The 19,629-nt window shown below is 48.3% G+C and overlaps 8 protein-coding genes across 8 annotated transcripts; 4 read left to right on the top strand and 4 right to left on the bottom strand.

Moving 5' to 3' along the window:
• Positions 1-922: 922 nt before the first annotated feature.
• N7537_004076 (glycerophosphocholine phosphodiesterase) lies at positions 923-4,780 on the top strand (the record flags this gene model as incomplete). The annotated part of the gene is made up of 4 exons (XM_056895134.1): positions 923-1,094; positions 1,181-4,012; positions 4,072-4,472; positions 4,550-4,780. The coding sequence occupies exons 1-4, from the start codon at positions 959-961 to the stop codon at positions 4,778-4,780; spliced, it is 3,600 nt and encodes a 1,199-aa protein (XP_056754882.1). The 5' UTR covers positions 923-958.
• Positions 4,781-5,903: 1,123 nt separating this feature from the next.
• Positions 5,904-6,137, bottom strand: N7537_004075 (uncharacterized protein; the record flags this gene model as incomplete). Its single annotated transcript, XM_056895133.1, has 2 exons — positions 5,904-5,923; positions 5,972-6,137. The coding sequence occupies 2 exons, from the start codon at positions 6,135-6,137 to the stop codon at positions 5,904-5,906; spliced, it is 186 nt and encodes a 61-aa protein (XP_056754881.1).
• A 379-nt stretch (positions 6,138-6,516) lies between these two features.
• N7537_004074 (uncharacterized protein) lies at positions 6,517-8,198 on the bottom strand (the record flags this gene model as incomplete). Its single annotated transcript, XM_056895132.1, has 3 exons — positions 6,517-7,461; positions 7,491-8,062; positions 8,114-8,198. The coding sequence occupies 3 exons, from the start codon at positions 8,196-8,198 to the stop codon at positions 6,517-6,519; spliced, it is 1,602 nt and encodes a 533-aa protein (XP_056754880.1).
• Positions 8,199-8,820: 622 nt separating this feature from the next.
• Positions 8,821-10,588, top strand: N7537_004073 (uncharacterized protein; the record flags this gene model as incomplete). Its single annotated transcript, XM_056895131.1, has 5 exons — positions 8,821-8,846; positions 8,883-9,072; positions 9,127-9,173; positions 9,231-9,803; positions 9,856-10,588. The coding sequence occupies 5 exons, from the start codon at positions 8,821-8,823 to the stop codon at positions 10,586-10,588; spliced, it is 1,569 nt and encodes a 522-aa protein (XP_056754879.1).
• Positions 10,589-11,074: 486 nt separating this feature from the next.
• On the top strand, positions 11,075-13,166 carry N7537_004072 (Zn(II)2Cys6 transcription factor; the record flags this gene model as incomplete). Its single annotated transcript, XM_056895130.1, has 4 exons — positions 11,075-11,193; positions 11,253-11,422; positions 11,478-12,283; positions 12,336-13,166. 4 exons carry the CDS (start codon positions 11,075-11,077, stop codon positions 13,164-13,166), a joined length of 1,926 nt encoding a protein of 641 aa, XP_056754878.1.
• A 68-nt stretch (positions 13,167-13,234) lies between these two features.
• Positions 13,235-14,647, bottom strand: N7537_004071 (agmatinase; the record flags this gene model as incomplete). Its single annotated transcript, XM_056895129.1, has 6 exons — positions 13,235-13,497; positions 13,555-13,702; positions 13,759-14,133; positions 14,194-14,361; positions 14,425-14,510; positions 14,560-14,647. 6 exons carry the CDS (start codon positions 14,645-14,647, stop codon positions 13,235-13,237), a joined length of 1,128 nt encoding a protein of 375 aa, XP_056754877.1.
• Positions 14,648-15,182: 535 nt separating this feature from the next.
• N7537_004070 (cytochrome P450) lies at positions 15,183-16,843 on the bottom strand (the record flags this gene model as incomplete). Its single annotated transcript, XM_056895128.1, has 3 exons — positions 15,183-15,218; positions 15,270-15,414; positions 15,480-16,843. 3 exons carry the CDS (start codon positions 16,841-16,843, stop codon positions 15,183-15,185), a joined length of 1,545 nt encoding a protein of 514 aa, XP_056754876.1.
• A 380-nt stretch (positions 16,844-17,223) lies between these two features.
• Positions 17,224-18,087, top strand: N7537_004069 (uncharacterized protein; the record flags this gene model as incomplete). The annotated part of the gene is made up of 2 exons (XM_056895127.1): positions 17,224-17,428; positions 17,492-18,087. The coding sequence occupies 2 exons, from the start codon at positions 17,224-17,226 to the stop codon at positions 18,085-18,087; spliced, it is 801 nt and encodes a 266-aa protein (XP_056754875.1).
• Between the last annotated feature and the right edge of the window lie 1,542 nt (positions 18,088-19,629).

The raw sequence follows: 19,629 nt of genomic DNA, 5'->3' as shown, positions 1-19,629 counted from the left end.
ACTTTTGACTTGAGCACCTGACTATCAATATAATTCCCAACTAGTGTCACCAAGCCTGTGGCGCTTCTAAGGTTCTATAGTGTAGGGTCACGGGGTCTCCTCGGTATTCCAAGGTTGGATCCTTGGAACTTTGAACCATTCAAGCTTCTAGGAACTTGACCAACATTCATGGATACATTCCAGTTATTTGATCCCTTTCTCGCTTGGAAAGTCACAGAACATCTTTTCAAATGGGGATCTGGGGTGCATCGGACAATGACTAGATGCCGATCCCGTGTGGTGCAGCATGTGGGGGCCAATTAGTGGGATCCTCTCCCTCCCATTCGTATGACGTGGGACGGAAAATCCACCCTCGTGAGCTACCGGAAGGCTTTTCCACACCGCAAATCTGAATCTGAAAGTGAAAGACAGTTAAATATAGTATAGTACTCCGTACCTGGATATATAATTATGGAAGGTTAGCTTGGCGGATATATATAAGACCGTACCGTGGAGAGGGCCCCCGTGGGTCGACAAATCAACTTCAGTCCAGCGCGCACACCTCCAACTGGTTCGCCTAAGCTTAACACATTCTTCTTACACTTCTTACTCTTTACTTGATCTCTCGACCTATCCTTATCCTTATTCTCTAGGTGTGCCAAGTATCCCTTCCATATCCCCGCTCCCAGACAAGTACAGTCAGGTGTTGGAGCTCTGTCTCTTTGTCTTTCTGTCCTTTTACCTTCCCACTTCCTCCCTATTCCATAACATACACATCTCGATGGCGTGGTTCATTTCCTACATTGCCTGCGTTCGCCCGCTCACCTGATCGCTTCCTCGTGACACTCAGGTTGAACTCGCCACGAATTCCCTCCGATTGGTGACCCCGGATACAGTTGGAAATTGCAGATAAAAGTGTGGATTTTGAAAGGATTGTGGTTTTGAACTGAATTCTAGCGGAATTATTGGTCTCGCCAGTATGAAGTTCGGCCGGAATTTGTCGCAATTCACGGTTCCCGAATGGAGCACCTCCTACATCAAGTACAAGGCCCTGAAGAAGCTTATCAAGTCTGCCGCTGAGCAGATCAAAGCGGGGCAAGATCCGGATTTGGCTGGTGAGTCTAATGCTTCGTTACCTTGGATTTTTTATTTTGAACCATTGGGCCCCCTTCTGACCAGGCCTTTCTGTTGTCGTTTATAGGTTTCTTCTATAACCTCGACCGTAATGTTGAAGATGTCGATTATTTTTACAACAAGAAATATGCCGAGTTCGCCCGCCGTTTGAAGCTGCTTGAGGAGCGCTATGGTTATTCCATGGAGGGTCGCCATCCTCTCGAACCTGAGGATCGACATGACCTGCGCGAGGCCCTTTTGGATCTGCGGTACCACTTGCGCCGCTTACAATGGTATGGTGAAGTCAATCGACGTGGCTTCGTCAAGATCACCAAGAAGTTGGACAAGAAGGTTGGTGCGCAGGCCCAGAAGCGTTATCTAGAGACAAAGGTCGACCCCACTCCGTTCGCCTCCAATGAACGCGTTTTCCAGTCTCAGGATCGCATCAATGCTTGGATGGCCATCATTACCGACCAGTCCAAGGTGGACGATAAGGTGTCTGATGACGCGAGCTCCACTCATTCTTCCCTTTCGTTGAAGCGTGGCTCAGCTAGGCCTTATCTCAACCTGCCCACCAGCATTGTCACCGCTGTGGATGACGCACTGCGCAAGGATGACACTCATGTCTTGCTCGAATTACTCGAGACCTTGAAGGTTACTGCAGATGAAGCGGGAGAGACGGTTTATCCTAGAGTTCTCAGAACCCTGATTCAGCGCTCTATCCTTCATCGTTCCCGGGCAGTTCTGACTCTTCTCCTGACCCGCGTGGACACCCTAGAAGAGGACGATGATATCAACAAACGTAACTGCCTTCACCGTGTGGTCATCTCCATCGGTCGTGAGCAGCCCACGACTGACTCCGAGCCGGCGGCGTCGATGGTGCTCAACTTCCCTCCGGAGACCACCCGCTATATTACACCCGCGGCGCCTCCGACCCTCCAACCGCCGCGTCCTGTGGTCAAAGAGGAGCACATGCCGCAGCAGCTGGCTCGCGACGATTCCGCTGTTACTCACTTCCAGTTCCTACTGGACTCGCTGCGCCCTGACCAGCGTGAGTCTTTGATGGCCAAAGACCTTTCTGGACGCACCCCATTGCACTACGCGGCCCAATATGGTTTCAAGGTCGTGTGTGAAGTGATCATTGAGCATCTCATAGAATGGGGCATGTTCGATGTCAGCGATGGAATCGACGGTCCTCTCTGGCAGGACAATGACGGCTGGGCTCCACTCCATTTGAGTGTTGTAGGTGGCCACCCAAAAACCACCCGGTTTCTCTTGGATGCCGAAAGGGAGAATGATCCCTCGCCGGAACGAAGTGCCATAAGAAAACAGGTTCCCAAGTCCAGTGCAGTATTGGCACTAGCGACCAAGGCCAACTTCATTGATATTGTGCAGCTTTTGGTGGATGCCGGCGTGGATATCAATTACCAGGATGAACAGGGTGAGACTGCCTTGCATGTTGCCGCCCGATTTTGCCATGACGAGTGTGCACAAATTCTGCTGGATGGCAGCGAAGACCAGAAGGCAGACACGGAATTGGCCGAGAACACATATGGCTGGACACCGCTCTTCATTGCCTGTGTGGACGGATGCCTGAGTGTGGCTAAAATGCTAGTTTCTGCCGGTGCAGACGTGGAGCGTTTCGATTCCTCTGGCTGGACAGCTAAGGAGCACGCGGCCCTCCGAGGCCATCTTGACATTGCTCGGTGCTTGGCAGAAGTTAGCCCCGGCCCTCCTGCCACTGAGCTCGATTTTTCATCGTCCACTCCAAACCTCCCTGGTTCCGAGTCCTCCTCGCCTCCGACTCAATCGTCCCTCACTGATCGCCGGTCAAATGCTCCAGGCCCAACTTCTGGGGGTTCTAGCGCACGGCCTACTGAACCCATTAAGACTTTTGGACACAGGTATCTCACCGATGAGAGCATGATCTTGGTCAGTCTTGGAACTATGGACATGCGCAAACCGCTTGAGACAGTCAGCCTTGACCGCATTCCCATGGAGAATGCACACGCCACCCAGCTAGACACATCTCTGTCGATGGTGATAACAGCTAGCGGTGCACACGGTGAGCCGGAGGTGATTGACTTGCCTGTGCAGGACAATATCTCCACTGAGCCAATTGTCTTCCACACTACCGATCCTAGCAAAGTGCGCCTACTTTTCGACCTTGTCCCCACCTACGCAGGTTCGAAGGAGAAGATCGTTGGCCGGGGTGTCGCTCTGCTTTCTAGCATCAAGCCCACTGTGGGATCGCACAGAATCAACCTCAAGGGTGATTCAACTGTTCCCATCGTTGCCGCGAATACCCTTGAGGTGATCGGGTCTGTGACATTCAACTTCCTCGTCATCACCCCCTTCCAGCACCCGAAAATGTCTATCGCTGGCAACCAGACCTACTGGCGCTCGATGAGCTCAACCATGGTCATTGGACATCGTGGGTTGGGTAAGAACATGGCCAGCCGCAATTCATTGCAGTTGGGCGAGAATACTGTGGAGTCCTTCATTGCCGCGGCCAACCTGGGTGCCTCATATGTTGAGTTCGATGTACAGCTCACGAAAGACCATGTGCCTGTCATCTACCACGACTTCCTAGTTAGCGAGACTGGTATCGATGCGCCTGTTCATACCATGACACTTGATCAATTCCTTGAGTTGGGCATCGGACGTTACCGTCATGCCTTGCCCGGATCTGTGAAAGCTGGCGAGGCATCTGGGGATGGTCCACGCCAGCGCTCAATGTCTGTGGGCGGCTCCGAGTACGACCCCGCCGAATTGACCGAGAAGATCAAACACACACGCGACTTCAAGAAGAAAGGATTCAAAGGTAACACCCGCGGCGAGCATATCCAGGCACCATTTGCCACGTTGGAGGAATTGTTTACAAAAATCCCGAAACCTGTTGGGTTTAACATCGAACTGAGTGAGTTACTAGCGCTTCCCAAAGAACAGCTATTCCGTCGATCTAACCAAGGTCGCTAGAATACCCCATGCTCCACGAGAGCGAGGAGGAAGAAATGGACACATACGCCATAGAACTAAACTCCTTCGTTGACACTATCCTAACGACGGTCTACGATCTGGGAGGCGGCCGCGACATGTTGTTCTCCAGCTTCAACCCAGATATCTGTCTGCTGTTGTCTTTCAAGCAGCCTTCCATCCCCGTTCTCTTCCTGAGCGACGCGGGTGCTTCTCCGGTCGGTGACATTCGTGCTAGCAGCTTGCAGGAGGCCATTCGGTTCGCCTCCCGGTGGAATCTCCTTGGAATTGTTACCCAGGCTGAACCACTAGTTCTCTGCCCCCGGCTGGTCCGTATTGTTAAGGAGTCGGGTCTTGTGTGTGTCTCCTATGGAACGCTCAACAATGACGGTAACAACGTCGACGTAAGTAGTTCTTTCTTCATTCCCTTTTCACATTCCCGGAAACCCCAACCAGCCATCTAACCGTGTTATTTGTATAGTACCAAGTCGCCGAAGGCATCGATGCCGTGATTGTCGACTCCGTGCTCGGCATCACCAACGGCCTCATTCAGCGCCAGGGCAAGAGCGACCGTACACCGGGCCCATCGCCCAATCCTTCGGCAGTCAGTGACCAGGCAGCTGACTCTGCCAAGGGCACTGTCACAGTCCCAATTCTTGAGCGGACGAACCAAAATAACCTCTCACCGGATATGATTCCTCCTGCTCTTTAAGAATTGCATTGTCTTGTATCATTGCATTCTCTCCTGGGAATTGTGATTTATCGTCATACGATGTCAATTGTTTGCATTCGGCTTTTACCAGCTTCAACAGCTATCAATACCAGTTTATTTTTGACTGTTTCTACTTGTGTCGATGGTATTCTGTGGTTTGCGTAGGATTCTGATTTTCTTTCTATTGGCGAGAAATATATAAGCATAGTATTCCAAGATTGCCTCTTACGCCTCTAATAGGTCTGTAGCCTCCTATTTGGAATTTGGCCAATGCACTTTCCCCAACTGGCGAGTCAAAGAAGAAATACTTGTATTCCTATTAACCTTTCAAACCTTCAAGTTCGTAGTTATGATATATATACATTTATAAAGATCTAAGATATTCTTTAATTAGATAAAATATACTACACCGGACTCAAAGCTATCCCCTCAACGAACGAGTGCAACTAGCTGTATCGCTGGCTCGATCTGTGGTCTTTCTCCATGCTTCTCGAATTGTGCACAACAATATATCCCCGGAGAATATCATCATACTTCACCCGGGTGTGGGCGTGCTTTGGACTCCGTTACAGGTGGGGTTTGAACGGTTCCCTTTTGATGAGCAACGGACAAATATGTTCAGTGATGATCTCTGGGAAAAGAATCTATATCGCTATCCCGTACGACAGAGTCCTCAACCAGAAGGGGTCTATAACATGCGGCATGATATCTACAGCACTGGGGTATGTTTGCTAGAGATCGGACTGTGGAGTTCATTTGTGAATTTATACGGATACTGTCATTAAGTGTTTGACCTGCCTTGACTCCGATAGTCTGCTTTTCCAGGACGAAAATGAATCCGAGGATGAGGATGGGATTTCAGTTGGCGCACCATATATTGAGAAGGTAAGTCCGTCATTGAAGATGGAAAGATTAACAATCACTAATTGTGGGGTGTAGATCTTGTTTGAAAGTTTGTAATAGTGAAGATTGTAGTTTAAATATGAACGAACATGATAGCGGCTTAACGAAAAAGACGCAACATTGTGAGAGCAATAGGGTATAGTGGCAGCCCAGGTATACAACAAAGAAAGCAAATCAACCAAAGATCATGTTGGTTTGGCCAATATCGCAGTCTTCGAGGTCAGGTGCGAGCAGCAAAGGCTATGATACTGTAAGCGCAGGAAGAGAAATGACCCATATATGGCTTACCATTGATAAGGGATCTCCGAAATGACCTTTTTGATGATCCTTCAGAAGAGGCCTGTACAGACTCGGTCTCATTTGTTGAGACCGACTCAGTTCGTGTATTCTTGGGGCGTGTTTTGAACCCCTTTTCGGAATTGCGAATAGGAGGGGGAGGAATGGCAAGATGCATTATGTATTCTTCGTCTGGATAATCAAGTGAAGACCTTTTGTGTTGAATTCTTGTCGGGTTAACAAGATAGATTTATATAGATTGTGAGGGGTGGTTTATGCTTATCTTAAGTGAGGAAACAGCCAGCGAGCCAGGTGCTTATCAGCCAATAATAGTGTTTCTGTAAAGATATCATCTTATCCTAAATCTTTAACTCTATGAATGTTGCTTCCAGGGTCAAGTTCATGTATACGTAAGAGTATAACGAAACCTAGAAAGGGTATGTAGTGTGTCGGGATATGTTTGAACAAAGTATGGCTTCCCATAAATAAGATACACCATTGCTTGAATCTATTAGAAAAGCAAAATATATTCAATATAGATAAATCGATCTATGGCTTTACTTGGCCTTCAGTTGCTCGTCTAACCACTCTTGTGTGATACTCTCAAAAGTGCGGAATTCAACCGTATCCCCCCATCCCCGAAGCCACCCCACAAACCGATCAACCATCCCTATCACATGGGTCATCCCACTTGTATCGGGGTGCATCAAGATGGGGAAGACAAAACTTCCATCCCCTCCATCAATATGGGCATTTTCCCACAGCCACAAGAACATGTCCTTCCATCTCTGCTCAACCACCCGAGCATCAACATGCCCGTGGCTGTTATCGAGATGTGGGAAGTATTGCAAGGCCATCATATCTTCATTATTCCAACCAGTAGGAATTTCCACAAGTGGATGGCCGGCGGGGTGGGCATCTGCTGCAGCAAGCGACGTGGGGCGCAACCAAGTGCTAGCCGGCTGGGAGAAATCCACTCGCTCGATTGGCGGATCGCTGGGTGTGAAATATGGCTGAGAGTCATGGTGGCTTAGAGAGGAGTCGTATAGGAATTCAAACTCTCTCAGAAGCTCGATTGTTGTCTCGCGGAGCTGGTACATGGGCGCGCGATAGCCTCGGACTCTTTTGCTAGTTAGCCGCTGCGACACTTCCATGCACTTCACTAGCACGTCGCGCTCTTGGGTCGGTGTCATTTGGTAGGCACCTTCGTGGGAATACCCATGAAGTCCGATCTCGGCGCCGGACTTGATAATCTCCCTAACGGTTGATTCGAAGGTTTCCATTGTGTGCCCGGGGATGAACCAAGTGACTTTGTCGGCTACTTGGTGTTTTTGTAACATGCGTAATATCCGGTTGGCACCAACTCGGCCGGCGAATATGCCTGTGCTGTAATCTGCTAAGTTGTTGTCTGGATGATCGCCTGTCCCCAAGAAGGCAGAGACGACGTCAAAGTCAAATGACATAGCAATTTTGACCTTGGGTGCTTGGGGCTGAGCGAGAGACTTTGGCAAATCTGGGTATTCTGAGCAACGGAGTTTTCATTTCTGTTCTTCTCGGTGCTTTTTACACTCGCGATGTCGCCGAGTGAAATGATGCCGCGGGTGGGTTTCAACGAAACAAGTATCGCTGTTGCCGCGACGATTGATTGAGTAGAGGCCTCGCGTGAGGTGCTAAGATCAAGAAAGTTGACGGAAGCATTTGGGTGAAGCCGTGAGACATCCCTTTGGAGCTTAGAAATAATAGGATCGAGCGAAACACCGAAGAGATCCTGATAACCGAGGACCCCAACAGAGAAACCGCTCCCTGATTGATTCTCATGGGACTTCGCCTTGTTGACCTGGAATTGATGCTGGAGAAATAACTTTGCGTGCACCAGCATTTTTTTCTGACAGCTCATTGGCGTGTGTCCTTGATCCCATTCACTCAACGGAATCTCCCAATTTGTGTCTTGCCCACAGGGCTCCTGAGTTCTAGCGTCGATAATAAAAACATCGACTTGATCACCGAGGGCCCCAAAAGCGGTATTTATCTGAGCCTGAGCTTTAGTCAAATTGCCCGATATCAGAGGATCTAGGTTGAGCGCGATAGTCTTGTTCCTGGAACCTTGACAGTTGTTAGGTTATATCTTTTTGTCCATCTAGAAGCCCACCTTACCTGAGCAACAAGCGCGGAAGGCCTCTGCAAATTGTGCAGAGACCCCTGTAATTATGACAGACTGGTTGCTAAGACAGGATGTCATGTTTGTAGAAGGTTCGTGGAATTTGAGAATGTCGCGTCTCATATTCTTCAAGATTGAACCCAAGGGTAAGCGGGATAGCTATGGCTTTATATTTGTGTATAACTTGGGGTATATGAACTTGATTGGGGCTGTCATAATAGGTTAGTTTTGCGGGGAAATATCAAAGGCCCGCGAGCATATTCAGGTGCGGTAACAGCCAGCGAGTAGAAGATCCGCTACTTCCGAGACTCTATGTCCAGACCACTCAACACGGGGGTTGCGATCAGGATAGGTGATTTGTCTCTATATCAGCTTGTTGCCACCAACATGATTGCACTCAGTAAGACTGTGAAATCCCCTATGGACTTCTGCTCGTGTCTTACCAATATAACCACTCGCCACATGGCAGGAGCGAGCGAAGACATATAGACTTCTTGTAGGTAGATGTGATATGCAATAAGGTATAACTAAATTGGCCAAAAGATAAAAGTGTGCCTAAGCCAATACTGTCGTCGAGCTTAATCGCATCCTGATTTTCTAGTAAGAGCCAGCGACCTGTTCTCACATATCGTGTATCTTGAAGAGACAAGGTTGCTCTTGCAATAGATCAAGGGAATCGTAAAGATAAACGAAAACCATAAATATGTCAAGATATTTCCGTCGAAAGATGTGAGTCATACACGTTTTGATTGCATTGCAATTCAGATCTACTGCCATAGCACAGTTTGAAATCAAAGAAGATGCTAGTGATCTCGAGTCTTCCATCCAAGGCTCGATGAAGGAGGGTACCGAGACTGCCATCACACCTGTACTCGCAAAGAGCTTTAATCTCTTCAGTGCTTGCGCTACTGGAGTCACTACAGGAAATGCTTGGGTAGTTCTGGGAGGCGGGATTGTAAGGACGAGATTCCTTGTCTAGGTTGTGCACTGCACTCCTAACGCATCTTAGATTGCCTCTCTATACAACGGTGGACCACCTGGTATAGTATACGAGTTGTAGGTCCCCACAGTTTACGGAGCTTTCTCGGAATTTGGTGCTAACTGCTAGAATAGCGCCAGTGCCTCCTTTTTCTATTGCTTCATTGCTGCATCGATTGCTGAGCTTGCTTCTGCCATTCCAGCATCTGGAGGTGTCTACCACTGGGCTACTATAGCCACCGGTCCTCGTTATGGCATATTGTGTGGCTGGTTCGCAGGGTGGCTGAATGGCCTTGCGTGGGCATTCGCCGTAGCAGGGAACTGTTCCATGACTGGAAGCATGATTGTCTATTCATACGCACTGTACCAACCAGACTTCACACCGCAGCGCTGGCATGTGTTTGTTTGCTATTTGATCATCTCCTGGCTGTGTTGTTTTACTGTGATGTTCTGCCAACGGGCTCTCCCGCTCATCAGCAGAATCGGATCTTTCTTCATCGTTGTTGGTTTTGTTATCACAGTCTTGGTATGTGCTATTATGCCGAGCAGGAATGGTGCAGGATATGCGTCAAATGACTTCGTGTGGAAAGACTGGAGCAACGTGACTGGTTACCCAGACGGATTCACATTCCTTGCAGGCATGTTGAACGGGGCATTCGCAATCGGTGCTATTGACTGTGTCACCCATATCGCAGAAGAGATTCCTGAGTATGTAATATGGCTCCTTCCCAGACGCTTCTTTTACTGATACTTCAACTAGTGCGAGACGGAATATTCCACGAGCACTTGCTTGCCAGGTGACCATCGGCTTTGCGACTGGCTTTTGTTATTTAGTCTCGATGTTCTATGCTGTCACCAACCTGCCGCTTATTGTGAACGCCGATTCTATCTCTCCGCTGGGTGATATATATTTGCAAGCAACTGGCTCTCGAGCAGGTGCAGTGGGGCTACTTACACTCACAATCGCCCCCATTTTCTGTGCAACAATAGGATGCTATATTACCACAGGAAGGACATTCTATGTCCTGGGTCGCGACGACGCAACGCCATTTTCCAAATACATCGGGGCCATCAGTCCGACATGGCATAGCCCATTATATGCAACTTTGGCATGTGGAGTGTTTTTGACATGCGTCGGAGCAATCTATGTGGGATCCTATACTGCCTTCGAGGCTTTTATCGGCTCGTTTGTGCTGCTGACGACGGCCTCTTACTTCCTCGCTATATTCCCACATTTGATGACTGGGCGCAAGTACATCCGCCCTGGTCCATTTTGGATGGGGAAGGTTGGCCCTGTTGTCAATGCTGTCGCATGCATGTACATTGCTGTCTCCTTTGTGATTTACTGCTTTCCCTATACCTTGCCGACATCCCCAGAAGACATGAATTACACCAGTGTGATCACATGTGGATTGACCTTGTTAGTAGCGCTGTGGTGGGTATTGCACGGAAGATGGACTTGCACGGAGATAGAATGGAACATTGAACCCTGATGTTTATCACTGGTTGGAAATAATATCCTGAAATAATAATAATTCATCCATATCTCCAGGCTAAACACACATCCCTTGTACCTAGTGCCCAAGTCATATCTCGCTGGCTCCTTCCCTTTCCAAATAGCCGAGCAGACCCCACTTACGAGGGTAAGATAAGATATGTATCGATAAGGCGTTGATAAGACGTCCCAAGGCCATCCCCAAATGTGTTGTATCATGAAATCAAAACATTTAGACCCCCCGCCTTCGGTGTGAGAGCCGATATCTCTGCACCATGATCCCCATCCCCTCGGCCCCTCGGCTATCCCTTGTAACTATTGGCCCTGACTGGCCCCGCACGTATCTCAAGTTAGCTCCACCATTGAGAAGTGCCGTTGAGCTTGACAAGGGTCTCGACCTCTTGCCTTGGCGTTACTCCAACTGCACACTAAGTGACGCTGTTCTGTCGATAGTCCCCCTCGCGACCATCGACGGCCCACTGTCATGGCTCATATTGAGAAACAGCCCTGTATCAAGGATACCATGGCTGGCCCGGTGAAAGCTCCTAGGAAACAAACCAAGCGTCTTCGCCAGACAAAGCAGAAGTCGGTCACATTCACAGGGTAATTAATACATCAGGTATATTCAACTGTACATATACTCTTGAAGCTGACAAGAACAGGTGCTGGACTTGCAGGTCTCGGAAGGTCAAATGTGACGAGCGTCAACGAAATGGATGTGGAGTCTGCCAGAAATCTGGCCTGGAATGCGCCGGCTACGGTGTAAATCTGTGCTGGATGACAGATAAGAAGCGAGATATTCAAGGCCTACGACGCAGGCAGATCAGACTAGGTGAGACTTGGCCCTCTTTCACAGCCCTATTCACTAAATACTAATTCTTAATTAGAACAATCCACCTCTCCTAGCATTTCGGATGACGAGATCAACCGAATTCTATCTTCCCTTGACACAATTTTAACACCATCGCGCACCGTCTGTATAGGACCTTTTGCAATATTCTCCAAATCAGAAGATGGCGATAATGAAGACCTTGAACTCCATGCTTCATTGGAGAATAGCCATCAGACACAGGGCTGTGATTCTGAGATCACTCCTAGTCAATGCGACCCAGTCGACCTGTCCAGTGGAACTTTTGAACTCATTCGGAATGATAATGACGTTCCTCATACAGAAACCTTCGAAATGGATTTCTCCTCAAACTGGGAGTCAGTGATAGCTATGATGCATACACCAAATTTTCCACCATTATCATGCTCAAGAGAAAGGCCGCTCACGATATATCCATCACCACATAGCGAACTTCCAATGCCTCTGTTCAAAGACCGCAAAACATCCGCGCTCATGTATCACTACAAAAACCATGTCGCTGAGCTCCTACAACCAGTCTTCCACCCGAGGAACCCTTGGCGCACAACATATCTCCCATTCGCTCTCGAGGGCTGCCCTGATTTATGTCTTGTCCAAAATTCGATGCCTTCCTCAGGCGTCTCAATGTCACTATTCCACAGTATATTATCATCGGCTGCATTCCACCTCCGGAATGTCATGGGTGGATCAAGAGAATACCACAACCTGGGTCTCCAGCACCGGGCTAAAGCTCTGCGGGCACTCAAGTTTGCACTCGTAGCGCCCAATAACTCCCACCAATATATCGTCTATCTCACAGCGATGCTCTCACTAGTCACGATCGATGTAGGTTGCTTTCACTCCATATTATGGAATAATATTGAATCTAACAAATTAGACTATGACGGGAGAAGATTCAGATTTTCCAATTCATCTGAAGGGTTGTCGCCAACTGCAAAGACCCGACCATGCCTCCTATGCGCTCAATGACTCCAGCCGGCAGGTCAGCAGTATTTGCCATTTTCTAAGTCTCTTGGCTCGAACAACGGCACACGAGCTAGAACCTAGACCCTGGGCAACAGAAGGTCCATTCTTTGAGGAGCCTTACTTCCACGCCGATGACACCAACATCCAATACATGTATGGGATCACCCCATATCTGGGAAATCTGTTACAAAAGACCTGTCAGGTGGCCGAGTATCTAGCTTTCCACCAGGATGGTGAAATACCAGCAGTTCTCCTTGAGGCATGCTCGGCATTATACGATGAAATCTTTTCGTGGGACATAGAGTCCGAGTCTTTCCATCTCATTACATTGGAGGAGCCGACTATGCTTGAGATAATACGTTGTCAAGCCCTAGCATTCCATAGCGCGATCGCAATCTTTTATTACCGAGCAATCGAAAACTCCAGTCCAGTGGACCTCCAAGAGCGAGTAAGAGCAATTTGGAAGTACCTCTCGCTAGCCGAAGACCTCAAAGACGCATACTCATATAGCAACAAACGCGCAGCTCCTATGTCCTGGCCAGCATTTATCGCTGCATGCGAGGCAACCGATCGACAGCCTTGGGTTACATGGTGGGAGCGAGTCCAGGGGTACTCGATGGGAAATTTCAAAAGACAGTGGAAGGTTATACAAGAAATTTGGAGTATCATGAATTCAGACGAGAATGTGGTTAACTGGAGGGATGCCCTCAAACAATCAGGCAAGTTGGTCTTGCCTATCTGAAAGTCTCATATAGCGTGATTCAGATATAGTTGAAATCTCAAAGTTTGGAACAAGACTTAAGACTCTTCTCACAACTCATCCTTTGCAGGCGGGGCCTTGGCCTTAGGACCTGTCTTCAACTTGGCCATGGATGCCAGAATATCAACGATCAAATCCGCAGCGGCGATTGAAGTAGTCTCAGCAACGGTATCATAAGGAGGGCTGACTTCCACCACATCGGCACCAACAAGGTTGACACCCTCGAGGCCTTTAATGAAGCGTTTCAACTCACGAGTGGTCCAGCCGCCCGATTCGGGAGTTCCGGTCGCAGGGGCAATGCTGGGATCGAGGACTGATTGAAGAAATTAGCCTCTGATGTGTCTTTAGCAGGGCAAAGGTCAAATCTTACCGTCAATATCAATGGAAAGATAAGTCGGAGTATCTCCGACAACCCTCCGAACTTTATCAATGATTCCCGACATGCCGATATCGTCAATCTCGTGGGCCTCGATAATCGTAAATCCAACATTCTGGTCGATCTCATAATCCTTAGGACTCTGTTGATTATCTTTGATTAGTATTAATTCCCGATCATAGACAAAGCACCACTCACGAAAAGCTTCGTCCTCAGACCTCCATGCACACTTGTGCCCTTGGCAATACAACCCTCCCGACTGGCATGCCAGAAGAAAGTTCCATGTGTGATCGCCGACTGGTTAGACGCGATTCCAGTGTAACCCTCATAGGGATCCCAAGTGTCGAGGTGCGAGTCTAAGTGAATAACAGAGATCGGCCCGTACACATGTTTCAACGAGCGCAAGATCGGCAAGACAATCGAGTGGTCTCCGCCCAGACTCACAATCCGAGGATGTTCCCATGAGCTCCCCTCGGACGTCGGGTGGTAGAGAACCTGTCTGTAGCCCTGCTCCATTTGCTTGAAAGCGTGCGCGGCGTCGAATGGGGTGATAGGGATATCTCCACAGTCAATCTTGTAAGGTATTAGCGACCCTGACATTGCTTTTCATAATTGTAATTGCGCTGCACTCACAATTTCAAGACCCTCATCATATGGGTCCACCTCCCACACGGTGTTATAGCTGCGACCCTTCTTTTCACGTGCCGATCCTGCGCGGATGCCTCGAGGCCCGAATCTTGCGCCGGGGCGGTATGAGGTTGAGGTGTCGTAGGGGAAGCCGAGAATGGCGATGTCGAGAGGCTTTTCCGAAGGTTAGATCTCTATGGAGGGATTGGGCAAAGATATCCTTCGGTTGCAACATACCTTATTGTGAGATGCTGCGAGACATCTTTGCCATTCCAAGTGGGCAAATGTGACGGGCTGAGAAAATGGGAGATCGACGTCAAGATCTATTGTCTGTTAAGGATGTTGATGTTAGGTTTGTATTGCGTGACTGACCTTCTATCGGGTGACTATATTCAGGGCCAACATTCAAAGCAATGGCGCCCTGCAGGAGAAGAGACAATGTGGAAGTTGTGAAGCGCATTTTGAAGATTATTCGAAAAGTTGTACATCTCGAGTGAAATTGGGGTGGCTGTTGGTGTTTTATAGCCTTAACTCTACACAGAATCAGCCATTCATTATCAAATCAAATACATCTGCAAGTGCTACGAATGCGATTAATGAGCAATGCTGTCTCGCAGACTCTTTCCACAACTATTCATGCGGGGACTGTTGCTTGACGCTAAGATAGCCAAGATAGTGACCGCGGGGCGGGTTATCGGGGGTGTCCTTCTATACTTTTATTTTACTGCGTACGAATAAATGTATTATTTAGTTGATCTTATACTTCCTCAGTGAACTTGTGTATTCAATCAATTCTAAGCGCGAATCTTTCGACCCTGTATATGCGGGCCGTTTGGAGATTATTAGGAATAGCAAAGCAACAAATTAACTGAGATTAGAACCTAGTATTTGAAATTCAATTGATAAAGTATAGGGCTAATGTATCATCCAATCTGTGAAACCCCCAAAATGCAATTCAAACTAAGCACATCGCATAACAACCACACTTGGATTGCTCAATGTGGTGTGAACGCAATCTGACACTCGTGTTCCTATCTCCATAATTAGCAACTCCTTGAGGAAAACATATTAACCGAACATACCCGCATTCGACTACAAGTGTCATCATAGAATACCTCATAGCGACCTGTGATACCAGGAGAGACGGTGCCAAAATCTCCCATTGGTGTTGTTCTGTATTTTCGATAAATGGCTGCGACCAAAGTAGTCATTTCTGCCATTGCCAGACTGTTCCCTGTTAGCCATCTGTCATAGTCAAAGCCGGAAGTCGTCTCTATGGAGAAGGAACGTACTGCATGCCAATACACATCCTTCCTCCACTGGAAAATGCCCAGAACCATTTCTTCATATCGGCCAAGTTTTCAGAAGGTTCCAACCAGCGACCAGGGTCGAATTTCGTGGGATTCTTGAAAACCTCAGGGTTGCGATGGAGAGAGTATGGGGCCATAGAAACCACCGTCCGGGGCGGAATCGTGTAGCCATCAATCGTGGCTGCCGTGGGAAGTGAGCGTGGTTCGGACCCAGGAAGAGGTGCGTAGAGCCGGAGTGTCTCTTTCAAAACTGCACCGAGGTAAGAGAGCTTGTCATTGCTTTCTACCTTGGGGATGCCATCCGAATTGAGCGCGTCTTCGGGGATATTGCGGACTTCCTCAATGAGTTTGTCTTGGAATTCTTTGTTTTCTGGCCGAGAAAGAGCCCAAATCAGGAACATCAGCGTGTCGCTGGTGGTGTCAATACCTGCCAAAAGATGGTCTGCACATTCTGATGCGATATCGAGATCATCTATTCCATTTGGCTTTTCGGAATGGTGGTGGCTCCACAGTCTGGAGATCAGGGCTGTTGCGCTCGCTTTCTCACTGGCAGAAGCACTGGCATATTTCCGAGTGGCTTCCATTGCGTGAAGTCTGATGCCGCTGTAAGTCGTTGGCAGTTGCATCGGGTACAACCATTTCGCAATACACCCACTGACCCCGGTCCTCGAGTAAAGCCATTCAGTGAAGTGAGGGAAATGAACTGCATACCACGATAGCTTGCGTCGGGCAGTATCGATGATATCTCCAATGAGCGCGCGATCTTGCCCCACCCCCTCGAGACATGAAGTCTTGCCGAAAGATCCATAAAGGAACTCGGTGATGGTGTCTAGGGAGAAATAATGCAAAGTAGAAAAGATCTCGCTTTTCCGTCCGTCGCTTTCCAAAAGGTCCATGTACAACTTAACCTTGTTCTCAACCATTTCGGCATTTTGTCCTTTGAGCATCACAGATTTGGCATAGGCGTGGGCAAAGAGCTTCTTCCTTTCTCCGTGCTCCTTTGCGGTCGCGAACGAAAACATGTTCCTTCGACCGTAAACCTCAAACATGTGGTAGAAGGCGGTGCGCTCAAAGCCACTTCCGGCACCGTAGATTGCACGCAAGGCCGAGATGCTGTTGAAGGTCACCTCACTGGGGCCGATACGAACGACCGGTCCATATTGCTGATGGAGAGCATTGATCTTTCGGGTGCGAGTTCCTTTGTAGTCCTCGTAGGCCAGTTTGAACTTGGTCAGGGCAAAAGACTTTGGACCGGGAATTCGCACCAGAGGGCTAAACAAAGTAGAGATAGAGAGGTGGTAGACAAGGAAGGCTACTATGAAAGCAGCGATCAGGATCCAAGCCATTGTGTTTCAACTTGTCAAGCAGTGACACCGAAGAACTAGGTGTAATAGGATACGGATACTTCACAATACATCAAGGATATCCATTTGTCTTTATAACAAATCAATGTGTGAATATTCCCAATCGTATAAGTTAGTGAGTCACTATCTCAAAATTCTTCGAAAACGGCAACCGACAGCGAGACTCGGTAGAGCGGGGTTCGATTCTTGGAAGATGGAGGTTGTGGAGAACGACGCTTCGGAGTCTAGAATATGTTAGCATATTCGATTTGTAGCATTTATATGTCCAATCGAATCATGTAGATTACCCTATACTATCCCTGACCTGCTAAAATTTTCCCCGTTCTTCGGAACAGACAACTTGAAGAATTATCGCCACCAAAATGTCAAAGTTATCCGTGCCACCTTTGGAATCGAGCCTGACCACACGCATCTCAATGCGATGGGGATCAGAAACACCCTTTGAAACAACAGACACATTGGTGATAACGGTTGGCGAATGGTACGTTGACCTGCGAGTCGATAAACAATCCGGTAAACTCGATTGGGCGCTCGCGGGAGAGTGTATCCAGGAAGGCAAAAGCCCACGTATGATCCCAATCAATTATTCCGACCCTGGATGGTACGCAACACATGACTGACATCCCACAGGGTGCGTGGTGTTCACGCATGAGATTGACTCCCACCACAATTTCAACATCAGCAACCCATGTCCTTTTATCCCGCTCCCCAATGGAGATGATCTGGAGACTGGGACCATGGCTCGACCAGATGTACCTGGAGAGCCGATGACGGATTATGAAGAGGTCTGGAGATACCTTCCGTTTCGCGAAGGGCCGGAAGGGCCAGGGCATGGCCGTTCGTGGATCTTGGAGTCTGATGAGGGCGTTCTAGGAGATGGTTACCACCAAATTACCAAGGCATTCCTGGCACAAATTGGAGGCTCGTATTTGGTCCTTCATCAGAAGCAAATCCATGTAGTTGGGCATACACCCCTTGGAGAACGGGTTGTCCAAATCACCGGAGAGGAGGTGAGCGCGCGAAGAGAAGAGTGGACCAATGGCCACTGGGAGGTAAAATATGCATTGGGTCCAGGCAGTGATGGCTTGCCATCAATGGCTAATGGGTTAGATGTTGAAATGGGGGGGCGTAAGAGTGGTGAAAAGGTCACCGTTGGAGGTTGGGACTTTACTGTGCGCGCATATGCTGCACATGCCGTAAGGAAAACGAGGGACCCTCATCTTTAGGCCGGACACAACGGGCTATTCTGTTTCCTGTCATAACCATTCAACAATACAGCATATTGCACCTCTATTCTGCACTACTTAAACTATAATGGTCGCAACTACCATCCGGTTAAATAATGATATTTATCTTCGGGATAATGTAATTAACACGGGAAATATAGATCGAAAATCTATACAAAAGCTTCACAACACTGTTGAGGCCGCCTACTAAAGTGCAACTGGAATGTGTTATTCAAACGTTCCCACTATGATCACCATGAATCATGGCTGCACGATCAAAATCTGTCAAATCAGTGCTATCAAACTTTCAGGCCGGCGCCTTCCGTTCGAAGAGGATATCAAGCTCCTCGAATGTCCTTCCCTTGGTTTCTGACAAGCACATAGATGCTCACTCAATCACCCCGATGCTGAGTCCGCCAAACAAAAATCCAATTTTGCCACCCCAATTCGCCTCATTGAGATTCAGGGGTGGTCATGTTAGGTGGTTATTCTGGCTCATCTGTACGCACAGTCCCATACATAGGAGATGGTGCTGAGATTCTGCCTGTCACCTTGGCAGGCCCTAGCAACGTTGCTATCGATCTGACATTTGAGGTTATTCGCAACTCCTGAATAGGAAATTCTCGAGACTTGACGAGATACGAATATCAACTTGATTTGGATGGACCGTGTTAGACGAGATATAAACCCTGTGCACCGTGTCGTATAGAAATCGAGGATATTGATAGATCGTGAGATCGGAATAACGAGCTCCCCGGGCTCATAACCTGTTAGAGTCTACAGAGTAGATGAGATCATGGAGCAGCACAATGTAGTGTATTGTGGTGGTGTTGGGCTGTGCAGATACATGTAGGCGGAAAGGGAGAGCTAGTCTATTACTATGGAACATGTTGCCTATATTCTTCACCAGGCCCTACTGGGACTGATTCCATCTCAAGAGGATTCTCCCATAACCTGAGCCCTCTCGAAAGGAGTCTCTTATTTTCTGCCTCCAAAGTGACCCATACTCTTGAAATGAGCTGGCTAAACATATTCTGTTGTCAACGTCATCTCATGGTACCACTTACAGGATACTCTCCGTAGCTCTATCATAGACACGAAAGCAGTCTTACATACCAGTACCACTCCTATTAGATTTCTCTAGGGGTGTCACGCATCTTATCTGCAGTGCGCTCTTATTTCAAGAGACATAGACCTATTAAAAGACCGAAAGGACTATCCCTTTAGAAGCCAAAGGCTTACAGGAGCTATTCCACGAAGGCGGTAGTGGAAAGGTGTTTCTGTCTCTGTATGCCCTCTCTTGAATCCTTTGCAGGCTCATGACAAGTTTCACGGAAGGTGGGGCCGTCTGTGATGGAAGTCTTGGGGCGGCCTCCGTCTTGTGCATATCACTGACCTAAGCAGAAGCAGATCCTATCAAGAGGAAATCAGTCTTGAGACGCCATATCCGAGAATGTACCGGTCTTAAGAATATCTTCGTATGACTGCCTTTTGAAGAGCGCAGGCCGCTTAGGAGCTGTGTCTCATAAGTCTCCCCTTGAG

This window comes from Penicillium hordei, assembly GCF_028827395.1.
Source record: "Penicillium hordei strain IBT 12815 chromosome Unknown utg000002l_segment0_segment0, whole genome shotgun sequence".
Lineage (NCBI taxonomy): Eukaryota > Fungi > Ascomycota > Eurotiomycetes > Eurotiales > Aspergillaceae > Penicillium > Penicillium hordei.
This window is presented reverse-complemented; position numbering and strand designations above follow the sequence as displayed.